General features: G+C 41.3%; 1 protein-coding gene across 14 annotated transcripts in view; it reads right to left on the bottom strand.

Annotated features, from left to right (window-relative positions):
• Nucleotides 1–20092, bottom strand: part of cacna1g (calcium channel, voltage-dependent, T type, alpha 1G subunit) — a 309568-nt gene that overhangs the window by 37571 nt on the left and 251905 nt on the right. For 9 of the 14 annotated variants that reach the window (XM_040036706.1, XM_040036705.1, XM_040036698.1 and 6 more), the window contains 5 exons: nt 19512–19638; nt 18664–18789; nt 18439–18528; nt 17769–17961; nt 14491–14541 (listed from right to left, as the gene is read on the bottom strand). In XM_040036706.1, coding sequence (XP_039892640.1) covers nt 14491–14541; nt 17769–17961; nt 18439–18528; nt 18664–18789; nt 19512–19638 — 587 coding nt within the window. Of the gene's footprint in view, nt 1–14490; nt 14542–17747; nt 17962–18438; nt 18529–18663; nt 18790–19511; nt 19639–20092 lie in introns of all 14 variants that reach the window. The other 5 variants (XM_040036709.1, XM_040036701.1, XM_040036700.1 and 2 more) reach the window with 2 other exon arrangements.

Genomic DNA, 20092 nt, shown 5'->3' on the forward strand with positions numbered 1-20092 from the left:
TCATTACTTTTACAGTTAATGTCCACCAGATCTGGCTGCATTAAGCTGCATCTTTGTCTTAGCTGAGCAGAGCACCAGTTGCCATTCAAATGGCTCCATTCATCCGTCTTTATGAGCTTTTTACCCCAAAATATTATAATTTCATAATAATTTTAGTAATTTTTTTAGCCTGTCTCAGTTTCTTCTATCTTATCATCATGTTATTGTTATTAATCTCTGGCTCTGATCCACAGTCTGTCTTTTGTCCTGTTTCATTGAGTCTGGTTCTATTGGAGATTTCTTCCTGTTAAAAGGGAGTTTTTCGTTCCCACTGTCGCCAAGTGCTCATAGCAGGGTCATCTGATTGTTGGGGTGTACTCTGAATTATTGCAGAGTCTTTATCTTACAATATAAAGAACCTTGAAGTGACTGTTGTTTTAATTTGGTGCTGTATAAAGAAAGATTTTAAAAATGAAAAAGAAAAATCATGTAATCTGAGACTGACTCCATTCTTTGAGATGACAGGTCTGTCTTGAGGGACTCCATGTCATTGTGTCTCTACTAATGAATAAGCTTTATTGCAATTGGAGGACAAGAATCTATAATGTCTATATTTATCGGAAAATGATTTAATATTGTCGATTACAATTATCATTATTATTAATACCCTAGCTAATGGAGCTTAAATAGAAATAAATGTTCATTTAGTTGTTAATATAAAAGTCATATGTTTGCCATTCATCCCCAAGTCATCCCCATGCTGCTGCTGTACTGATAAAAATAATTAACAATAATATTTGTGTTATTAACACAACTATAAACATTCAAAAAGAGTTAGCCACAAACCAAATGTTGCCTTCTTAGAGGAGACCAAACTATTACAATTATTACCAACTAAACTGCTCAATTTAATTCAATTCAATTTATTTTTATAGCACTAAATTGAAACAGTCACCTTGTTTATATTGGAAGTTAAAGACTCTACAATTATAAAAACCCCAACAATCACACAACCTCCTATGAGCAAGCACTTAGTGACAGTGGGAAGGAAAAACTCCCATTTAACAGGAAGAAACCTCCAGCAGACGCTCACAGAGGGGCAGCAATTTGCTGCGAATAGCTAGGGGTGAGAGCAGGTGAGAGGAGGGAGGCAGGACAAAAGATAAATGTCATCCTTATTCAAGTTAGAGTATACACTGCCTTAGTACTTAGTACAGCCCTCAATACAACCTCCATCTCAAACACGCTGTCTTAGTTAAGGATAGACATTGGAGGTTATGAGTTTTATCAGTGGCTACCGGGTTCTGAGGTCAACCAGTAGCTAAAGTACTACCCAAAAGCATTTGTTGGCACACTTAGAAGAGTAAAATACAGAAAATTAAAAGTATCTTAGAAAAGAGGCTGGATGATGCTCCACCCCTGAAACATTTCCTGCATACACTACAAGAATGTAGCTCAGCTCGAATGCAGATCCACAATCCAGTGGACATTTGGCTTTAGGTTTACTTTAATGATTTTAAGTGCATCTAAAGGAGATCTAAAAACCCTGCTGAAATTTTGCCCAAGGGTCTGTCAAACAGGAGGAAAAAACTCTTAGAATTAACAGGACATAAACAATTCCCTGTCCAAAAACAACTCAAAGACCAAGTTTCCCTCTTTATTTACTCACCTTCCCTTACTCACCATCTCCTTTGTGGGAGGTGGCATTAAAAAGATTAGGATTTTGGCCTGGCAGTTGCTTTTGGACGTGGCCACACTCAAAAACATGAAGGCATACATTTTCGAGGTGGTCTTGTTTTGGGAAATACAGACAAAATAAGGGTCCTTGGTTGTCGGACTGATGGTAAAGAACCCCATAGCACAGCACTATGGGTATCCTGTGACCGTGTGGGTGAGGGCAGGTTGGGTTTGATTGGATATGTGACGTATGGTTCTGGAACAAAAAGTGCCCAAAGTTTCTCAGAACCTGGTGATCATGTGAGGGTGTCCTGAGTAAGCTGTGAGGTGGAAGGGATGCCGTGTCGACTACTCTCATGAAAAGGAGGCCTGACAATGAATCTGAAAACAATACGAGGCACTGCTCTGGCTTTGATTCATTGGTGTAATGGCTGCTGGATCGCTTCTCAATGTATCTGAAGGCTCTGTCAGACATTTACAGCTGATTGGAATAGTGGGATAAGGAGTGTGAATTGATATGGATGGAAGTAAAGGATAAGATGTAGGGATTAAATTGGACTTAAAAGTTTGGAATGGGAATGGCTGTGAAGGGAAGAGCAGGACACGGGACGTAAAAGCAGCTACGATGCATTTTAAAGGTCGGACGGAAATAAGTAACACAGTTATGGGGCAGGTGTTTGGGTGGATGCGGTGGCTGCTTTTATGCCCCTATCCTTCATGGTGAATGGTTCAGTAATAAACCTTGAGACTCAGCGTCTGCCGGAAAAAAATATGTCAACCGTCATTGTCAAGGACCGGATGTCCATTTTTGATATCCAGCAAACACTGAGTCTAAAAAAAAAAGAAAAAAAAAAGATTGTCAATATGAATAGTTACAGTCAAAAAAAGATTTAAGTGGAATTCCTGAATGCTCTGCTGTCCTGCTTAGAACATCAAAAGAGACAGGAAGCGACACAGTGGTGAGAAAAAGACAAAAACAGCGAAAGACGGAATTCGCATCAGATTTGAGAGCAGCGCAGAGGAACAGCAGAGCAAACTGAAAAGTCCAGAGGAGAAGAGGTAAATAAGAAAACATGACATCGTTCAAAATGACAGGGCATGGTAACACCCACTCATGCCAGCACTCTTTAACACACCCACACTGACACACATTGTGCTGGTTCACATAGTAGACCGACACACCTTTCTGAGTCATACTTGAGCAGGATGGACCAATTGAAATGGGGGACTGAATGGTGAATGCAAGCAATTGGACAGAGTGAGTGGAAGGCGGAATAACAGGGAAAACGGTGAGAACAAGATACAGGACGGATGGGAAGCTTTATAACAGCATAATGACTGCGTTTAACCCTTCTTCCTTTACCTGCATTTGTGTTTATGTTGAAAGCGACAATATGCACAACAGCAAGACCTTGATTTTAATGTCTTCACCCTTTCTTGGGCGAAGGCTGGACTTGATATTTGATGCCAACTTTTTGTCTTTTTCTACACTTTCAGATAATATTTTGCGTTACAACCACTCATCATACAGCTGTAAACCACACAAAAAGGCATCTCTATAACAGATTTGCAATACTTGCTAAAGACTGATACATACTTTAAGACAAGCTCTAATCTACTTTTAAGAACAGAAAGAAAAAGGTCCCATATGAAACGTCCGAGTAAGCTTTTACAACAACGCACTAAACATTGGCAGACTGTGATTCCACTTGTTTTATTAGGCAAAAAGCCAAAATTCTCGCATGTTCCTGAATCAACAAGAATGCTAAAATCCTTCAACACTCATAAATATGTGCGCAAAATCTGAAAAGGGAAAATAAGATTTAAGGTTCTCATTGACATTCCAATAGTTTGACTGAGGGATTATCAAGATTGTTACCATCAACGACTACAATCCATTTACTCTGTTTTAGTTTGCAAGAAACGTTTTTCTAATAGGTTTTGGTTCATGAAAACTTGACAAATTTAACATTAATGACCAATCAGTGACATTTCTATCAGCTTCACACAAACTTGCTAAGCTAATATACTAAACAAAGTTGGTGAAGATGGTATATAATACATATTATATTACACTGTATTTATGCTTTGAGTTAATCATCCTGATTACATCACTAAAAATCAAGGACCACACTGGGCTCTTTTTGGTGCTAAAAAAAATTAAAATTATTAGTGCTGTCAGAGTTAATCTCATTAAAATGACATTAACGGCATAACCGCATTAACACGGCAAATCTCCGGTAGCGAGTTAACGCGGATCAACCCGTGAGTGGGGCTGCACGGCGCTAACGCGTTAACGAGCTAACCGTGCTAACGAGCTAACCGTGCTAACGAGCTAACCGCGCTGACACCGTGCAGCCCCACATACGGAATGATCTGCATTAACTCGCTAATGGAGATTTTCCGCGTCAATGCGGTTATGGCATTAACGTGGGGCTGCACAGCGCTAACGCGTAAATGAGCTAACTGCGCTAATGCGTCGACACCGCGCAGCTCCACACACGGGGTGATCTGCGTTAACTTGCTAAAGGAGATTTGCCGCGTTAATGCAGTTATGGCGTTAACGTCATTTTAACGAGATTATGTATTTTGTGGGGGGGGGGGGTTACAGCTGGCCTTATTGTATTGTAAGTATTTTGCAAGTTTCCTCCTTAGCACACACAATTTGGGGAGACGAATATTTAAATGAATCATAAATGAGTTTGCAGCAGGTAATTTACAGAAAAATTGTGTTAAAATAATAATGCAAGAAAAAAAAACAGCCAGAAGGATTTGTTATCAGATCAAGCACGTAATAACTGCAGATGGGTAACTCAAAGCTATGAGTGCTGTGCCAAGGCTAGCTCTACCCCGCAGCTCTTTACTGAGTCTTGACACTGAATATCTGTGCTGCTTTTGATAGACTGCACTGGTCTTTGCATTGTTAGCAGATCACCTGCAGAACTCAAGCAGTTATGCTAACTTGCCCCACTTAGTACAATAAATCAGAAAAGGTAGTGAATATTTTACCACCAAGTAGCCCATAACTACACAAAAGTGGAAAAATGTCACAAATATATTTCGTCAAATGATGTTGTTTGACCCGGACAAACATAACAATGAGCACGTGCAGCTCATGACACAGCTTTTGGCGTTCCAACTGAGTGTTTCTTCTTGACTACACCACACACACACAATGGTTAAGACACAGCTTTTAGTTATGGCCCTCTGCATAAATAACTCTGCCCAGGAGAAATAAGAAAGAAAAAAAAATCTGCCTCATGTCTCTTTCATCACTACATTCGGTGCAGCAGGGCAGCGCTACAATATTAGGCTGTCTGCCCACTCTGCTCCATGCTGCTCTCTTTTTGACATTTCTGCAGATGAAATATTCATGGAGAAAGTTTCCAACATGAAACATTCATAGTGAGTGTTGTTGGCGCATCCCCCCCCCCCCCCCCCGCAGCTCCCACAAATTACTTACAGCTTTTCAGTCAACCTATGTAATTACAACATGCTCTGTCAGAATAGTTGAAGCATTTATTAAAGTTAAAACGCTGCCTTCTGTGCAAATGAATGAACTTCATTAGTCATTCGATGCTTTTTGATTTTTGAGTCTGCATTCTCGCTTTTTTCAGTACATATCAATCATCCCTCATTCACACCACCACAAGCAGAGATTAATGAATATATGCAATATTGCACCAAAACAAATTAGCTTCATTCACTGCATCCTGGATAAGGTAACTTCAAAACATATTATTACAGTTTAGGTTACTGTTCTAGGTAACACAGCGTCCAGTTGCTGCTAACCGCCAAAAGTTATGAAAGATTCATCGCATTTAACACTTCACTAAACACTGCTACTTACACCTTGTGGCATCAAACTTTTACACCCCTGGGATTTCTTGCCAAGATATATAACTGTCTCTCACTTCCTTCCCCCACATCCTGCTCCCCTCTGAGACTTTTTTTTGTTGCCTCTCTTCCTTCTCCCATTCACCCTCTCCCTAAAGTGCTGCAGTTATTAATTACATTTCTACAGCGATGGAATAGAAAGAAAGAAAGAAAGAAAGAGGGGCGATGTGAAACTTCTGTTCGATTCATCTCTGTTAGTGCTGACCCAGATACAGCTATGGATTGGCACCGGCTGGCTTTGTGTGGCTCCTTGTGTATATGTGTATGCGCGCCAAGCTAATAGATGAAGAAAGCTATTCATGGAATGTCAAGCTGCTTTGTGTACCCACGCTAATGTTTTTTGGATGTCACAGTGTATGTTTTTGGTGCCAGGGGAACCAACGTGAGAGGGGATGATCCCATTATCCTTGTATTCTTGTTAACTGCTGGACGTGTGTCGACAGCAAAGATTAGCAGCGTGGCATAAGAATAAACTACCCAACTTAAGATGGTGAAGTTTTATAACTCGACATGAAGAATACAACAGTCATATTGTCCACATCAACCGCCTGCGCAGTTATCTGCAGCGCTGTGGGCACACTTTTTGCAAATAGAGAAACCGTTATATATGTGGGGAAGCAATGAAGCCCTGTCAAGTTTTCCCTTGAGTTTAAAAACTTCCTGTGTGTGATGCTAAGCAAAATGTGTCTTTATAGTTGGTGTCAGAAGTTTAAAAAGCTGGAAAACTTTGTGAACCTTGATATACATTTACATGCGTTTGGAGCTCAGTGAAAAAAAGCCTAAGAACTCATTAGAGCAGCGGTCTCCAACTTTTTTTGCGCCACGTACTGGTTTATGTCTGACAATAAAGACACCGGCCTTTAAGGTGTCACGGATAAATACAACAGAATACAACCAGTACCGGTACAAAAAAAAAGAAGATTTATTTATAACACACAGGAAAAGACCCACGGAAACCGAGTTAACGATAAAAACGCTAAAAAAAATAACAATAACGATTGGTCCGGTACCAAATGACTCACGGACCGGTACCGCTCCATGGCCCGGGGTTTAGGGACCGCTGCAGTAGAGCATACTAATTGTTTTTTTTTTTTTATCACTTATTAGTATGTGACTTGAATTTATAAAAAAAAATAAACATGAAATTCATTAATCTACATGGGGAAATATGAGCTTATTATAGGAATGTACGAGTGTTCACTATCCCGTCTTTAAGCGATGACGTGATGAACCCTGCTTACGGGCCCAAACTACCCTGCGTTTAATAAGGCTGTTGTGCTTTTAACATGTTTTAATACTTTGTATCTTGTTCTATTTAATCTCAAAAAGCCCCTAAAAACAGTCAGTGATCACTGTGGGCCTCTCTCGGTTTTTATTACCGCTGTTCATTTTAAAGCTCAGTTATTAAAACCCTACGATGTAACTACAGCCCAGCGCATGCAGCAGTATATTAATGATTAACCTTGTATTGTGGATGCATTATCTCAGTTGTTCTCCTGACTGAAGTTCGGTCCGTTTACAGCATCCTGCCATGTGATTGCATTTGTCCTTAACCATCGGGAACGTTAACTTTTATCGAGTGGAAAAAAGTTAGCGTTCATCCTCCAGTTTCACTGTTTATATTATGTTTCTTGTCTTCATTTATGTTGGAAGTGATAGCAGAGCTGTACGTCTTAATTTGTTTCATAAATCCCTCAGTCAGAACATGGTGTGTTTCATTTAGATGGAAACTAGCGAGCTTACTTCCTGCTAACTTCTAACTCTGTTAAATTTAATAAATTCTGTTTTCATGGATGCCTGGATGTTAAACTTAATTGTTACACCTGGTAGAGCAGCCACACTGATCATTTTATTAAAGATGATGGAATTTAGACAGTTTTTCAACTCAGTTATCCCGCAGTGATCTTTTGACTTTGGGACCTGCAGCGGAGTTTGGGCCCAGACATAGCTAATGACGTCAGATTTAAAGACTGGATAAGGACAAAACTACTGGGCCATCAACACATCACAACCACAGGAGCTGCTTAACCATGGAAAACCATGCAGTGAAGCTCCTGTTTTTATGCTGATGTTAACACAGTTGATTGAGGAACAACAAGGTTATTATGGTTAAGTAACACAAAACTAAAAATTACAACTAGATATGAACTTTTTTTTTCGTTAACTAAAATAAAAACTAGATTTACTAAGGCAATCTGCTGCTAATGACATTGCATTTAGTTCACAGGATATATTAATAATAATATTAATCTGCCATGTTCCACAACACAAAGGTTAGTGGATAAACAGCATGAAAGTGTTGTTGTTGGGCTCAGAGTAGGAGGCTGATTTACAGAAAAGTATCAGCTGGCAATCAGCTCTTAAATATGCCAGTTTCCACAGCAACGTGAGACCACCAACAGAGATGGAAAAGGCTCAAAACATATGTGGTCAGTGTTAAAATCATGCAATCCTATATCAAAAAGATAAAGTTGCAAAAAGGGACAGCTGTTAAACCTAACAGATAAACAGCAGAGAGTCAATGTGAAGGTATACAGATAGCCATGTTTGTGTGCGACTGTTTGCAGTATTCTGGGTTTATATTACGCTTTCCTGCACTTGTATTTCTTGATCAGCTCACTGTTTGGGGTGAGATGTGATGACAAGTGTGTTATGATAGAGTGAATTCATGTGGGGGCTGACCCAGCCAGAGCTACTTTGGATACAGCGCGATCTGTTCGCCGTGTTTGGGAAGCCGAGGGCCATCTGTTAACACGACAGAACCATGGTTCCCTCAGACTTGACTTATAGCCGGAGTATGGTGTGCGCACACACACACACACGAACGCACAAACACATGCAAATTAAAAGTACGACTTTAAATTCTAGTCATAAACAGTTAGCATGTCATCACCTTACAAATTCACAACACATTCACCTTCAAATATACTGCAGCTTTCAAAGCTTTTCTCTAAACCGTGCCTGTTACTTTCCTCTCTGCTCCCAATTACAACTTTTATTCTCTGTTTAGCCTTTTGGTCCATATTATGTGTATGTAAACACACTCAAATAATGATAGAAGCAGATACTACAACAGAACAAGAAAATTATTGTTTTATTAAAGATATCCGTGTTCTACAAACTTACTGTGGATTTTACAATGATGCCTCTATAAGGATACATCTCTTTTTTTCATTACTCTTATTTCAGCCATCATTACAGTTTGGTACATCACTTTTATATCACTTTAATTAATATTTTTTCAAGATGTCCAAGACTTTTAGCACCTCTGGTATCAGTTTAAACATCCTGTTTTAAAAGCCACCCGAAAGCCATGACAACAATACCCCATCATCCTTAAGACTGAGGGGTAAAAACTAGGGGTGCAACGATACTCGTATCGATATTGAACCGTTCGATACAGTGCTTTCGGTTCGGTACGCATATGTATCGAACAATACAAAATTTTAAATTTATTTTATCAACTTTTCTTCTGACGATGCTGTCTGTGTTGAGAGCTCAGTGGATCTGCGTTCGACTACTCCGCCTAGGCTGCACTGTCGAGCGCAGATCCACTGAGCGCAGCGCAAGCTAGCAAGACAGGAGCTAAGCTCGTTGCAACATGGCCCACCCTCATTCAGATCTGGCCTTTGGAACTATTTTGGTCTTCATGTGAAGTATGACCCTGAAGGTAAGCACGTCATGAACAAAAGTAAAACAGTATGTCAGATGTGCCACGCAATGCTCAATTACATGGGTGGGAACTAGTGCGTTAGCGCAGTTAGCTTGTTAACGTGTTGGCCGTCCAGCCCCACGCACGGGGCGATCCGCGGTAGCTCGTTAATGGAGATTTGCCGTGTTGTGGCGTTAACGTCATTTCAGATTAACGCTGACAGCACTAGTGGGAACACAACGAATATGACTGCACATTTACGCCGACATCATCCTAGTGCAGAGACAAGTGGAAGCAGACAAAAACAACAAGCAGGCATGCTACAAACTTTACCCGAGTCATTTAGACAGCCGTTAGCACATGATTCTCCTTATGGGGACCTGATATGTTTAACATGCTGCTGTGAATATAGCCCAGAAGAAGCGTATAGTATAGCTTTTATTTTGGAAAGAGACATTTCTCTGTAATAAACTCTCTTTTCCAAAGATGAGTGATTTCTCGATCAGATAGATTTATTTTTTTATTATTTTGTTGTTTCAGCAACATTACATTTAAAAACTGTACGTTTGAGTTAAAATATATATTTATAATTTTAATAAATGACAAATTAAAAAAGTATGAACATTTTTTTGTATCGAAAAAACATCGAACCGTGACACCAAAGTATCGAACCGAACCGTGAATTTTGTGTATCGTTGCACCTCTAGTAAAAACCTCATCAAACTTCATCTAAGAGGAAGCGAATGTCTTGGGCTTTGTTTCATAGTTTCTGTTCTAATTGTTTAACTTTTACTTTGTAACTCTATGATTTGGTTTGACCGCTTCCTTACAACTTCTGTGCAGTATAAGAAGGTAGCATTTTGGTTCCTCTGTATAAAATATACATTTTAAACTGTATTACAGCAGTATTTTTGGTAGCTCTATAACATGTACAGTGGTAATGTAGCTGGCTACTTCGAAGTATGGAATACAGATAACGAGGAAATCTGCAGAATTAACCAAGCAGTGCAGTGAAATTATACTGATTTCCTTTGCAACCCTACAATTTTTTGAAAGTAGAATTCCTCTCAGTTTTACTTTCTACACTAATTTGGCAACACGATGGGGTCTGGGAACTTGGGCCTTTCTTCTCAGGTCCACAAGCTTCAAATTGTTACTGTAAAAGACATTATAGAGTTTTTTTTATAGAGTAACTGTGACTACATTTAATACTATGGCTGCATAATCACAGCCAACAGTCTATAGACTCAGGCATCAACACTAAGAGCATCATTACCCTGATGCAAGCCGCTGTGTGTCAAAAGATCCAGAACGCTATCATTGTGGTAGCTCCTCGAGAGGGAGGAAGCAGCACGCAGCTATATTTACAATTTGCTGCATACACCATGCAGTGCACTGTAGCTTCACTTGATGTGTCTGCCACAGCCAGCTGACTGTGACTCAACACAACAAGTCAACTCCAACAACAGGGCAGAGTTTCAAATTTAGCCTTAGGTGTTCCTGCGCTCGCTCTCTGCATGTCACAATGCATCGCCACTTCTTCTTCAGCGTGCACCTGTCTGTGCTTACATCACTGCATTATTACAGCCTGATACAGTGTTTGTGTAACTCTGCCACCTCCTCCACCCACGTACATATCTTCTCCTCCTCCCTGCATCATCAGTGGAAATCTTAATGCACCTCAGTGTGGAGTGTGCAGGACACCTCAAATACACATACGCAGTGTGCAGGCATGGTTTTTCTGTGGGACTTTTGTGTTTGTGTCAGTACTGTAATTACCTTTTGGGTAAAACTACCTAAATGTTACAAGAGACTGAGGCAAAAAAGGATCAACAGAGAGGCTGTGGGGGTCAGACATTCATCCACACTGAGAGGAGGGAAGAGGGGGGGGGGGGGGATTTGAGGATGAGATAGCTGCTCCTGCATATTTCACAACCTGTTTTGCAGCCATCTGCTCCCCGACACACTCATATGCACACAAGAATACGAAGCAACACAGCCGGGTCTACCTTCCAGGAACGTGCCGCAAATTAACAGACACCACTCCCGCTTACCTGCTGTAAGTAAACCGAGGCGATGATGGGACCATCGGGATATAGCTAAGCCTACTCACACAAACTCTCATTCACGAGCTTCCATCTTTCATAACAATACCTTTAGCAGATTTCCATGGAAACTACTTGTGGCAATTCAGGCAGTGGTCACACCGCCCCAGGATGACCTTTTATACCCAACAAGAGGCAGCTGCTGTGAACAAACCTGCTGTGGTCTCAGCTAATCACAACTCATACCGATGCGACCTTTGCACACAGTGTTTCCTAGTGAATCGGACATTCTTTTATTCAATTTGAGATCATGATTTAATAACGATGCACACGTAATAAAGTAGAAATAGACCAAAGGAACAGTTTAAACCCTTGAGCGAAACAAGCTGGAGCTGATTTCAGTTTAATAATATAGCAACATCTACACATTCTGATTCTGGATGTCCTAAATGAAGATTTCTAAACTAAGCAAAGATTCAGGGACCAAATAACAGAAATTTCTTGATTGAATCTCTGTGGCCTTTTAATAGAGGCTGGTAAGCCTTAATAGATAATTTTACCTGTACCTTTTTGGTACCAATCTATAGTGACAGCAGTGAGCTGAAGTTACAAGACACAACGCAAGAGAGAGAAATCCAACACATTATTAAAGTTTAACGAATAATTCTGAGTAATCAAAACTGGTCTTTAGCTTCTTTCCTATTGGTTTTGATAGGTCAGTAACTTTTTTGGTCAGTACCGAATACGTTTGCCAGAACTTGTTACTAAATGGTAAATGGTGTACAACAAAAAAGGATCGGTATTATCATCTAGTGTTGTCGCAGCTTGCGGTACTAGAATTTCAAACTTGATGCTGAAATACTCAGTGCAGGTTTTGATACCAGCGGGGGAAACTGAGAAAATTAAAAGACTTTTTCATTAAACATCAAGATTAGAAAACTTCATGCCCTGTTTATTTGATGTGCTTACTACGGAGCCCTGCAAGGGACATCTCGCAAAAGTCCATCTTTTTTTTTTTTTTTCTTTCTCCAACGTCCCTTGCAGGGCTTCACTAAATTCAGTAGGCTGATTTGAAAGTCAAAGTAATAGAAATGTTGCACAGAGCTATTTAAAACTATTTTTCTTACTGCCATTGTTTGTATTGACAATATATAGGCATACAGGGAATGATATATGACCTCTCCTCAAGGTCAATTAAGGTCAAACCTTCATTAAAATGTCTTTTATCTTTAAAATTCTGCTTAAAATCCAGCTGCCTTTGTTTGTATTGGCAAAATGTAGGAAAAGATCTGGTATATGGGGATTCTTAACATCACATTATAGTTTACAGCTAAGATCAGGTCACATTTGACCTCTGACCTCACTTTTACATTTCACATCTACCTTTCTTTCAAGTCGACCCCAAAATGTGTTCTATCTTTAAATAAAGTATGAAGAGAAAGAGAATGAGCTGCCTAGTTAGAAATATACTGTTGATATATTATATCAAGCTCAAGTTATTCATGTTGTCACAGTCCGGGGTCGTATGACCCAGCGCTTTGTGTTTTCTTGTATTTTGATATTCATTGTTTATAGTTAGTACTTTTAGATCCTGGGTTCCTTAGTTGTAGTTATTCATTGTTTAGCAGGTCTCCTTTGGGTCATCTTCCCATGTGTTACAGTTCCCCTTGTGGTTTATTGTGTCTTATCTGTCATGTTTCTGGTCTGCCTGGTTAATGCTGTCATGCCTGTGTCTTGTCATGTTTTCCTGTTTATTTTGAAAGTCCAGTTTCCATGTCTTTGTGTTTTAGATTACATTTCCTGTGCATCATTATGTTCATCCTAGTCAGCTGTGTCTCCACTTCCCCTGATCACCTCATGTGTGTATTTAAGTCATGTGTCTCTCACTGTTCATTGTCGGGACGTCTGCCAATTTCCCTCATATCATCTAGTCCCAGTCACAGTCTGAGTCATACTCATAGTTTTACCTTTTGTTATCATAGTCAGTTATAGTTTCTCATAGTTATTCTTGGTGTTTCATAGTTTCATGTTTTCAGCTGAAATAAAGGCTCGCCTTCTGTTTGCAAACCAGCTCCTTCCTCCAGTGTCCGCTCTAACAAACACACCGGCACACCTCACCGTGACACATGTCCAGTTATTTACAAATCAGTACCTATTATCCGTGACCTACTCCTACATAATGCTGGTGTCATCAAAGTAAGCATCTGTCACGCTACGCTTATCTGAGTTTAGCTGCACTAAACCAAGAAAACAAAAGATTGCTGAGATCTCAAAGTCAAAGTAGAGCTGCTTATAGATTCTTGGCCGGTTTTACTAACTTCATGACTCCACTTACCAGCTGATCACTTTCATTCAGAGTGAAATATCGAACAAAGTGTTTACAGTCTTGTTTGAATCAAAGATGATGAATGACTAGCGAGTGTGGTAGCGACTTTTCGTCCAGAGCCACCGACAGCTCAATTTTACTTACTTAAACTTCTATGTTAACGTTTGTTTACTATAGTGATGTCGAGAAGTTTCCTCCAGTACCACCTTGAGGTTTGTATTTCAATCAAACAGTAAACTAAATAATATAAATGTCAAATACTGCGTTTATTGAATCTACGTATGTTAGCATGCTGACAATAAGAGTTAGCTTAAAGCACAGCTATGCTAAAGTATACTTCTATGCCCATTACAACATTTATGTTCTCAGTTTGTAACACTTTCTTCTAAAAATGTCACCACGCTTTCAAATGACAAAATGGCTTTGGTGCTGAGAAAAAATATTATTGTAACTAAAAGAAAAGAGCATCATAAGCATATACTGAGAGAATTACACCACGTCTGTCTGGAAAACCCTAAAGGAAACTCTGGAATTCTTATGTGGAAACATCTTTTTCCCTTCTCTCCCTCTCGCCACCTGAGTTTCCCTGCTAATTAAATTTTACACCAAAGTCTTCCTTTCTTGTGGTGTTGGTGGTGCAGCAGCAGCGGTGCGGTGCTGTGAACAGTGGATGGATCACGAGCGGTGTGGAAGAGCTGTGAAAGACAAAGGCACGACAGAGAAAACAGGTAACAGCATGTCCAGCGGACTGAGAGCTGATGGGAGAGAGGCAGGGGGGCGGGGACGCAAGATGGGGCCCTACCTCCCGTGATCATTGAACTTATTAACCCTAGCCACCATTAATGGGTGGTCGTGGTCGGTGGCGGTGTGGGGTTTTAAAAAGGGACACACAGAACATGCTGGAAACTCTGTACCTTTCAGTGTGCCGTCAGAGAGGGCCCAACTCACCCCCGGAACCAATAAATCTAGAGGAATGAGAGCGTGTTAGTCAGGCAGAGGCCGAAGAAAGCGAGAAAGGAAAGATGGCTGAAAGTTAGAGACAGAAGAGAGTCAAAGAGATAGAAAGAGGGATGGAGTAAGGCTTAGAAGGTAGCGATGAAAGGTTAAGCTGGTTTGTGTGCCTATGGTTATTTTCGTCTTTCCAGAGATTCTGAGTCCAGTTCTTTGGATGAAAAACGTTCACATGTCACAAACCAAAGGTTTCAAAAACACCCGCTTTACAAATTGTCGAGTTACAACTGCAACTGTTATGAGCAACTTTTCATTTTTGTATTACCGTTTTACTAAGGAATCAACTTCTTGCCCTTTAGCCACTAAAACAAAAAAGCATCCTGGCAAAAAATACTGAGCCAGAAATTAAGAAGAGAACCGTTTCAATGAAAAAAAATCAGAGAAGGAGAAAAAAAAAGCAGGGAAAGAAACTCAGAGATGTAGAAGAAGACGAGTTAAAGGGGCCTCTTGACATATACTGTGTGTACACGTAGACTGTGTGTGACAGGGTCGGGGGTGAGTTTCTTGATTGGATGAGATAGCCTTGGCGGACACCTCCTGTAAAAGCAAGATCAATTTCCATCTGTATTTCTCAAGAGCTCGACGGAAACATTCCGGTTATCAAATAAAATTATATATATAAAAGAAATGAAAAGGTTCGGGTTTTTTGCCTTTTGGCTTTAAAAAAAAAGTGTCCACTGCTCCTTGTACAAAATATAGACATATACAGGGAGTGCAGAATTATTAGGCAAGTTGTATTTTTGAGGAATAATTTTATTATTGAACAACAACCATGTTCTCAATGAACCCAAAAAACTCATTAATATCAAAGCTGAATGTTTCTGGAAGTAGTTTTTAGTTTGTTTGTAGTTTTAGCTATTTTAGGGGGATATCTGTGTGTGCAGGTGACTATTACTGTGCATAATTATTAGGCAACTTAACAAAAAACAAATATATACCCATTTCAATTATTTATTTTTACCAGTGAAACCAATATAACATCTCCACATTCACAAATATACATTTCTGACATTCAAAAACAAAACAAAAACAAATCAGCGACCAATATAGCCACCTTTCTTTGCAAGGACACTCAAAAGCCTGCCATCCATGGATTCTGTCAGTGTTTTGATCTGTTCACCATCAACATTGCGTGCAGCAGCAACCACAGCCTCCCAGACACTGTTCAGAGAGGTGTACTGTTTTCCCTCCTTGTAAATCTCACATTTGATGATGGACCACAGGTTCTCAATGGGGTTCAGATCAGGTGAACAAGGAGGCCATGTCATTAGTTTTTCTTCTTTTATACCCTTTCTTGCCAGCCACGCTGTGGAGTACTTGGACGCGTGTGATGGAGCATTGTCCTGCATGAAAATCATGTTTTTCTTGAAGGATGCAGACTTCTTCCTGTACCACTGCTTGAAGAAGGTGTCTTCCAGAAACTGGCAGTAGGACTGGGAGTTGAGCTTGACTCCATCCTCAACCCGAAAAGGCCCCACAAGCTCATCTTTGATGATACCAGCCCAAACCAGTACTCCACCTCCACCTTGCTGGCGTCTGAGTCGGACTGGAGCTCTCTGCCCTTTACCAATCCAGCCACGGGCCCATCCATCTGGCCCATCAAGACTCACTCTCATTTCATCAGTCCATAAAACCTTAGAAAAACCAGTCTTGAGATATTTCTTGGCCCAGTCTTGACGTTTCAGCTTGTGTGTCTTGTTCAGTGGTGGTCGTCTTTCAGCCTTTCTTACCTTGGCCATGTCTCTGAGTATTGCACACCTTGTGCTTTTGGGCACCCCAGTGATGTTGCAGCTCTGAAATATGGCCAAACTGGTGGCAAGTGGCATCTTGGCAGCTGCACGCTTGACTTTTCTCAGTTCATGGGCAGTTATTTTGCGCCTTGGTTTTTCCACACGCTTTTTGCGACCCTGTTGACTATTTTGAATGAAACGCTTGATTGTTCGATGATCACGCTTCAGAAGCTTTGCAATTTTGAGACTGCTGCATCCCTCTGCAAGATATCTCACTATTTTTGACTTTTCTGAGCCTGTCAAGTCCTTCTTTTGACCCATTTTGCCAAAGGAAAGGACGTTGCCTAATAATTATGCACACCTGATATAGGGTGTTGATGTCATTAGACCACACCCCTTTACAGAGTTGCACATCACCTAATCTGCTTAATTGGTAGTAGGCTTTCGAGCCTATACAGCTTGGAGTAAGACAACATGCATGAAGAGGATGATGTGGACAAAATACTCATTTGCCTAATAATTCTGCACTCCCTGTATATAAAAAAGTGCCTTTGGAATAGGTTTGGCAAAATACTGTACAGGCATGAGTATAGGCCTCAAATTCCCAAGAAGGGTAATGCTAGCAGAAGCTAGCACTGTTTTGTGGGGTGTAGGAGGCAGTGGAAAGTATTAAAATAGGTAAAAAGAAAAAAAAAAGCAGTTTGTCATCAACTCCTATACAGCCGGAGGTGAGGGTGGGACAGGCGTGAAATTAGCTCTAACTCCTTCGCAAATCTCACAAGCTACAGGTGAAACTCTTCCTCCTTTTCTTCCAGATTTTGGTCTATCCCTGCTCCTCCGGCTGTACTAAACCGCATGCAGAAGAGAGGAAGGGAGGGGGGGTCATCTCCTTTTCGGGCCACGGTGATGAAATCATTGACTCCCCCTCCCTCTAGCTCTGTATACCCACCACCATGCAAGCCCCATCTGTCAGCACTCACTGGGCATGCTCCAAGGGGCCATCCCAAGCACGGTGTCTACGGTAGACCAGGCAAGTTAAGGGAGGAGGGAAAGGGTGGCGGCTAACTCCAGCAGTCATCAGTCCTAATTCTGCGAGCCTGTCGATTGTGGGAGCTTTTCTTAACATCCAGCTTGATTAATTATTGCTGGGGTCGAAGAAAAGCCTCCACAGCCTGCAGCAGACTCTACAGAGCCAGAGCAGGTGACCACCAGACTGGGTTAAGAATTCTTTCCATTTTACTCACGGTAAAAGGGAAAGAGGATGGTCGAAGGAAAGGGAGTTCTACCGCAGAGTAGCAACTATATTTGATACTAGCTCACTAATTGCGTTTTTCCGTATTCGGCCAAATCAAATTAAAAAGCAAAAAGGAAAAAAAAAGGCTCAAGCTCGAATCAAGCAGGACTCAGAAAGATGTGGAAAGACTACCGACCAGCCAGCTCCTTCTCCTTACTCCGTCTCTTTTTCTCCATGCGTTTCAGTCTTTTCTCCTCCCTGCGTTTGGCCTCCTCGGCTTCCTGGTGGCGCCGGCATTTATGGAAGTTCTCCACCACCACGCCTACAAACATGTTGAGCACGAAGAAGGCGACGATCAGGAGGAAGGAGATGAAGTAGAGCAACATCCATGGGTTGTAGTTCATTATGGGCTGAAAAACAACAGAAAAATCAGGAAGGACGTTAATTCAGGCTGGCTGCAAACCCGGGTCAGACACAATCAGGTTAGATCAGCTGATGTTGATGCCCGCCCACGTCAGCTGATGGCCCAGGTAATGTCCTTCCACACATCGAACTAGCAAAGCTGCTTTACCTTACTCACTTTGTAGTGCTTTGTAGCTGCAACCTGCTTTGCAACCTCCTCCTTTCATACTGTATCTGACGTCTTCAGTGTCTTATTCTATTGTCATTGCTGCCTGCTCTGTTCTGTGCAGGGCTCTTGCTGCAGACGGAAACATCAATCTTCTTTTAGCTCTATGTGGAGGATTTTTTTTTACATTAAGAAGTCTTCATCACTCATTCTAAGTAATGACTGCCTGCCAGGTACGGCTGTATTAGACGAAATCCAGAAATTATATTGAACAGCCAAGGGACTTGCCAACATTTTGTGTGCGCAATTTAACATTTACCTGTTGGTCAACTCCCACAGCATCAAGCCCATCGTACATAATGTCGACCCATCCATCTTTTGACGCCAGCACAAAGAGAGACATCAAGGCCTGAGAAAGGATGACAGGGTTGAAACGTAAACACGGACTAAAGTTAAAAACAGTTGAAAAACGTGATCAGCATCATCAGTTTTTTTTTATTCATGCGTCTGTCCATCAGGAATCTTGACATTTCGAATGTCTTACTTGTCCTAGGTTGTCAAAGTTGTACTTGTGTCTGACCCACTTATAGCTGGCTTGCAAGCAGTCTGACTTATTGGTGATGTTCCTTACATCCTCTCCTTGACAAATGAAGAATTTTCCCTTGAAAAGCTGAGGAGAAAACACACACACACACATACATTTGAACCACCACAAAACACTGTTAAGTTTGTATGGCTTATAGGTGACCCTGCTGTGATTGGACTCCAGGTTTTGAAAGCTTTAGTTCAACCCTGAGAGTACATTTATGTATTTCATATTACACGATTTAGGGTGATATGGGACTTTGCCAAAGTGTGTATGCTCTTTACTGAAGCTATAAAAAGCTCCAAAGGCACATTGACACTGAGCGACAACATATGGATCGGTAGCGTTGGGAACACTGGAGGTTGAATTCTGCACTTCATGAGTGAATATTCCAACTGCTGCCTCATGGTGTCATAACAGCCATTAACCCTTTATGACCTTACTTTACTTGGACAGATGGTTAAAGGACATTAATGTCCTGACGGCAGACAGACAGGAGTTGGAACTACACCAAGGCCACAGAGCTTGTTGGTATGGATTGGTCCTTGGGCTGTTAGCCATGAAAACTCATTGCGGCCACATAAGCATACATACGCGTCCAGGCCTATGAGTTATAAGTCGGAGAGTGCATAAAAAAATAGCTGTTTTTCTGATAGCCCTTCCAGATGTACATACACCCAAGGTGGTTCGGGAGAGGGTGGAGACCTGCGCGAGCATTCAATCACATGTCAAATTGCTCAAGCAGGCTTACAGAGTCTTCTCATTAGGTCTGTGCGTATACTCTCCATTTCCCCCTCCCCTCTCACCTGTACTCCCAGGATGCCAAAGATAATGAAGAAGGCACAGCAGATGACCACGATGTTGCCGATGGGCTTCAGGGACGACATCAGGGTCTCTACCACCAGCTTCAGGCCCGGGGCTCTGCTGATCACGCTGGAACATGGCACACAATGAGGTATTAGTGCACTATGTGTGTGTGGGGGTTTGTGCAGGACACTCTTAGGTCAGTTACTGTGCAGCTCACACCAGATGGAGAATGGATGCCTGCAGCGATCCAACCCGCAACCTCATCACGCCCCCTACCCCCCAGGCCTTCACTTCAGGCACTTTTAGACACGCACGCAGCCCCTCCCTCCATCGCAGTTTGTTTATTTGCTGTGTCTCTCATTTGCTCCCTCTTTTCTTTTCTTTAAAAACACATCTCTTTGCTTATTGCAGTCAAAGAAACAGAGTCTTCTAATTAAGCCACTGGACTGATGAGGATGGTTCATTAGCACCAGCAGGGCACCTGGCACTGCACTGCACAGCAGCTGTGCTTCTCCGACAGGGAGAAACTCAATACACAGATACTACACAGAACCTAACGGGTAACGCGCTCGCCTGCACG

This window comes from Simochromis diagramma, unplaced genomic scaffold (assembly GCF_900408965.1).
Source record: "Simochromis diagramma unplaced genomic scaffold, fSimDia1.1 OVJJ01000371.1, whole genome shotgun sequence".
Classification (NCBI taxonomy): Eukaryota; Metazoa; Chordata; class Actinopteri; order Cichliformes; family Cichlidae; genus Simochromis; species Simochromis diagramma.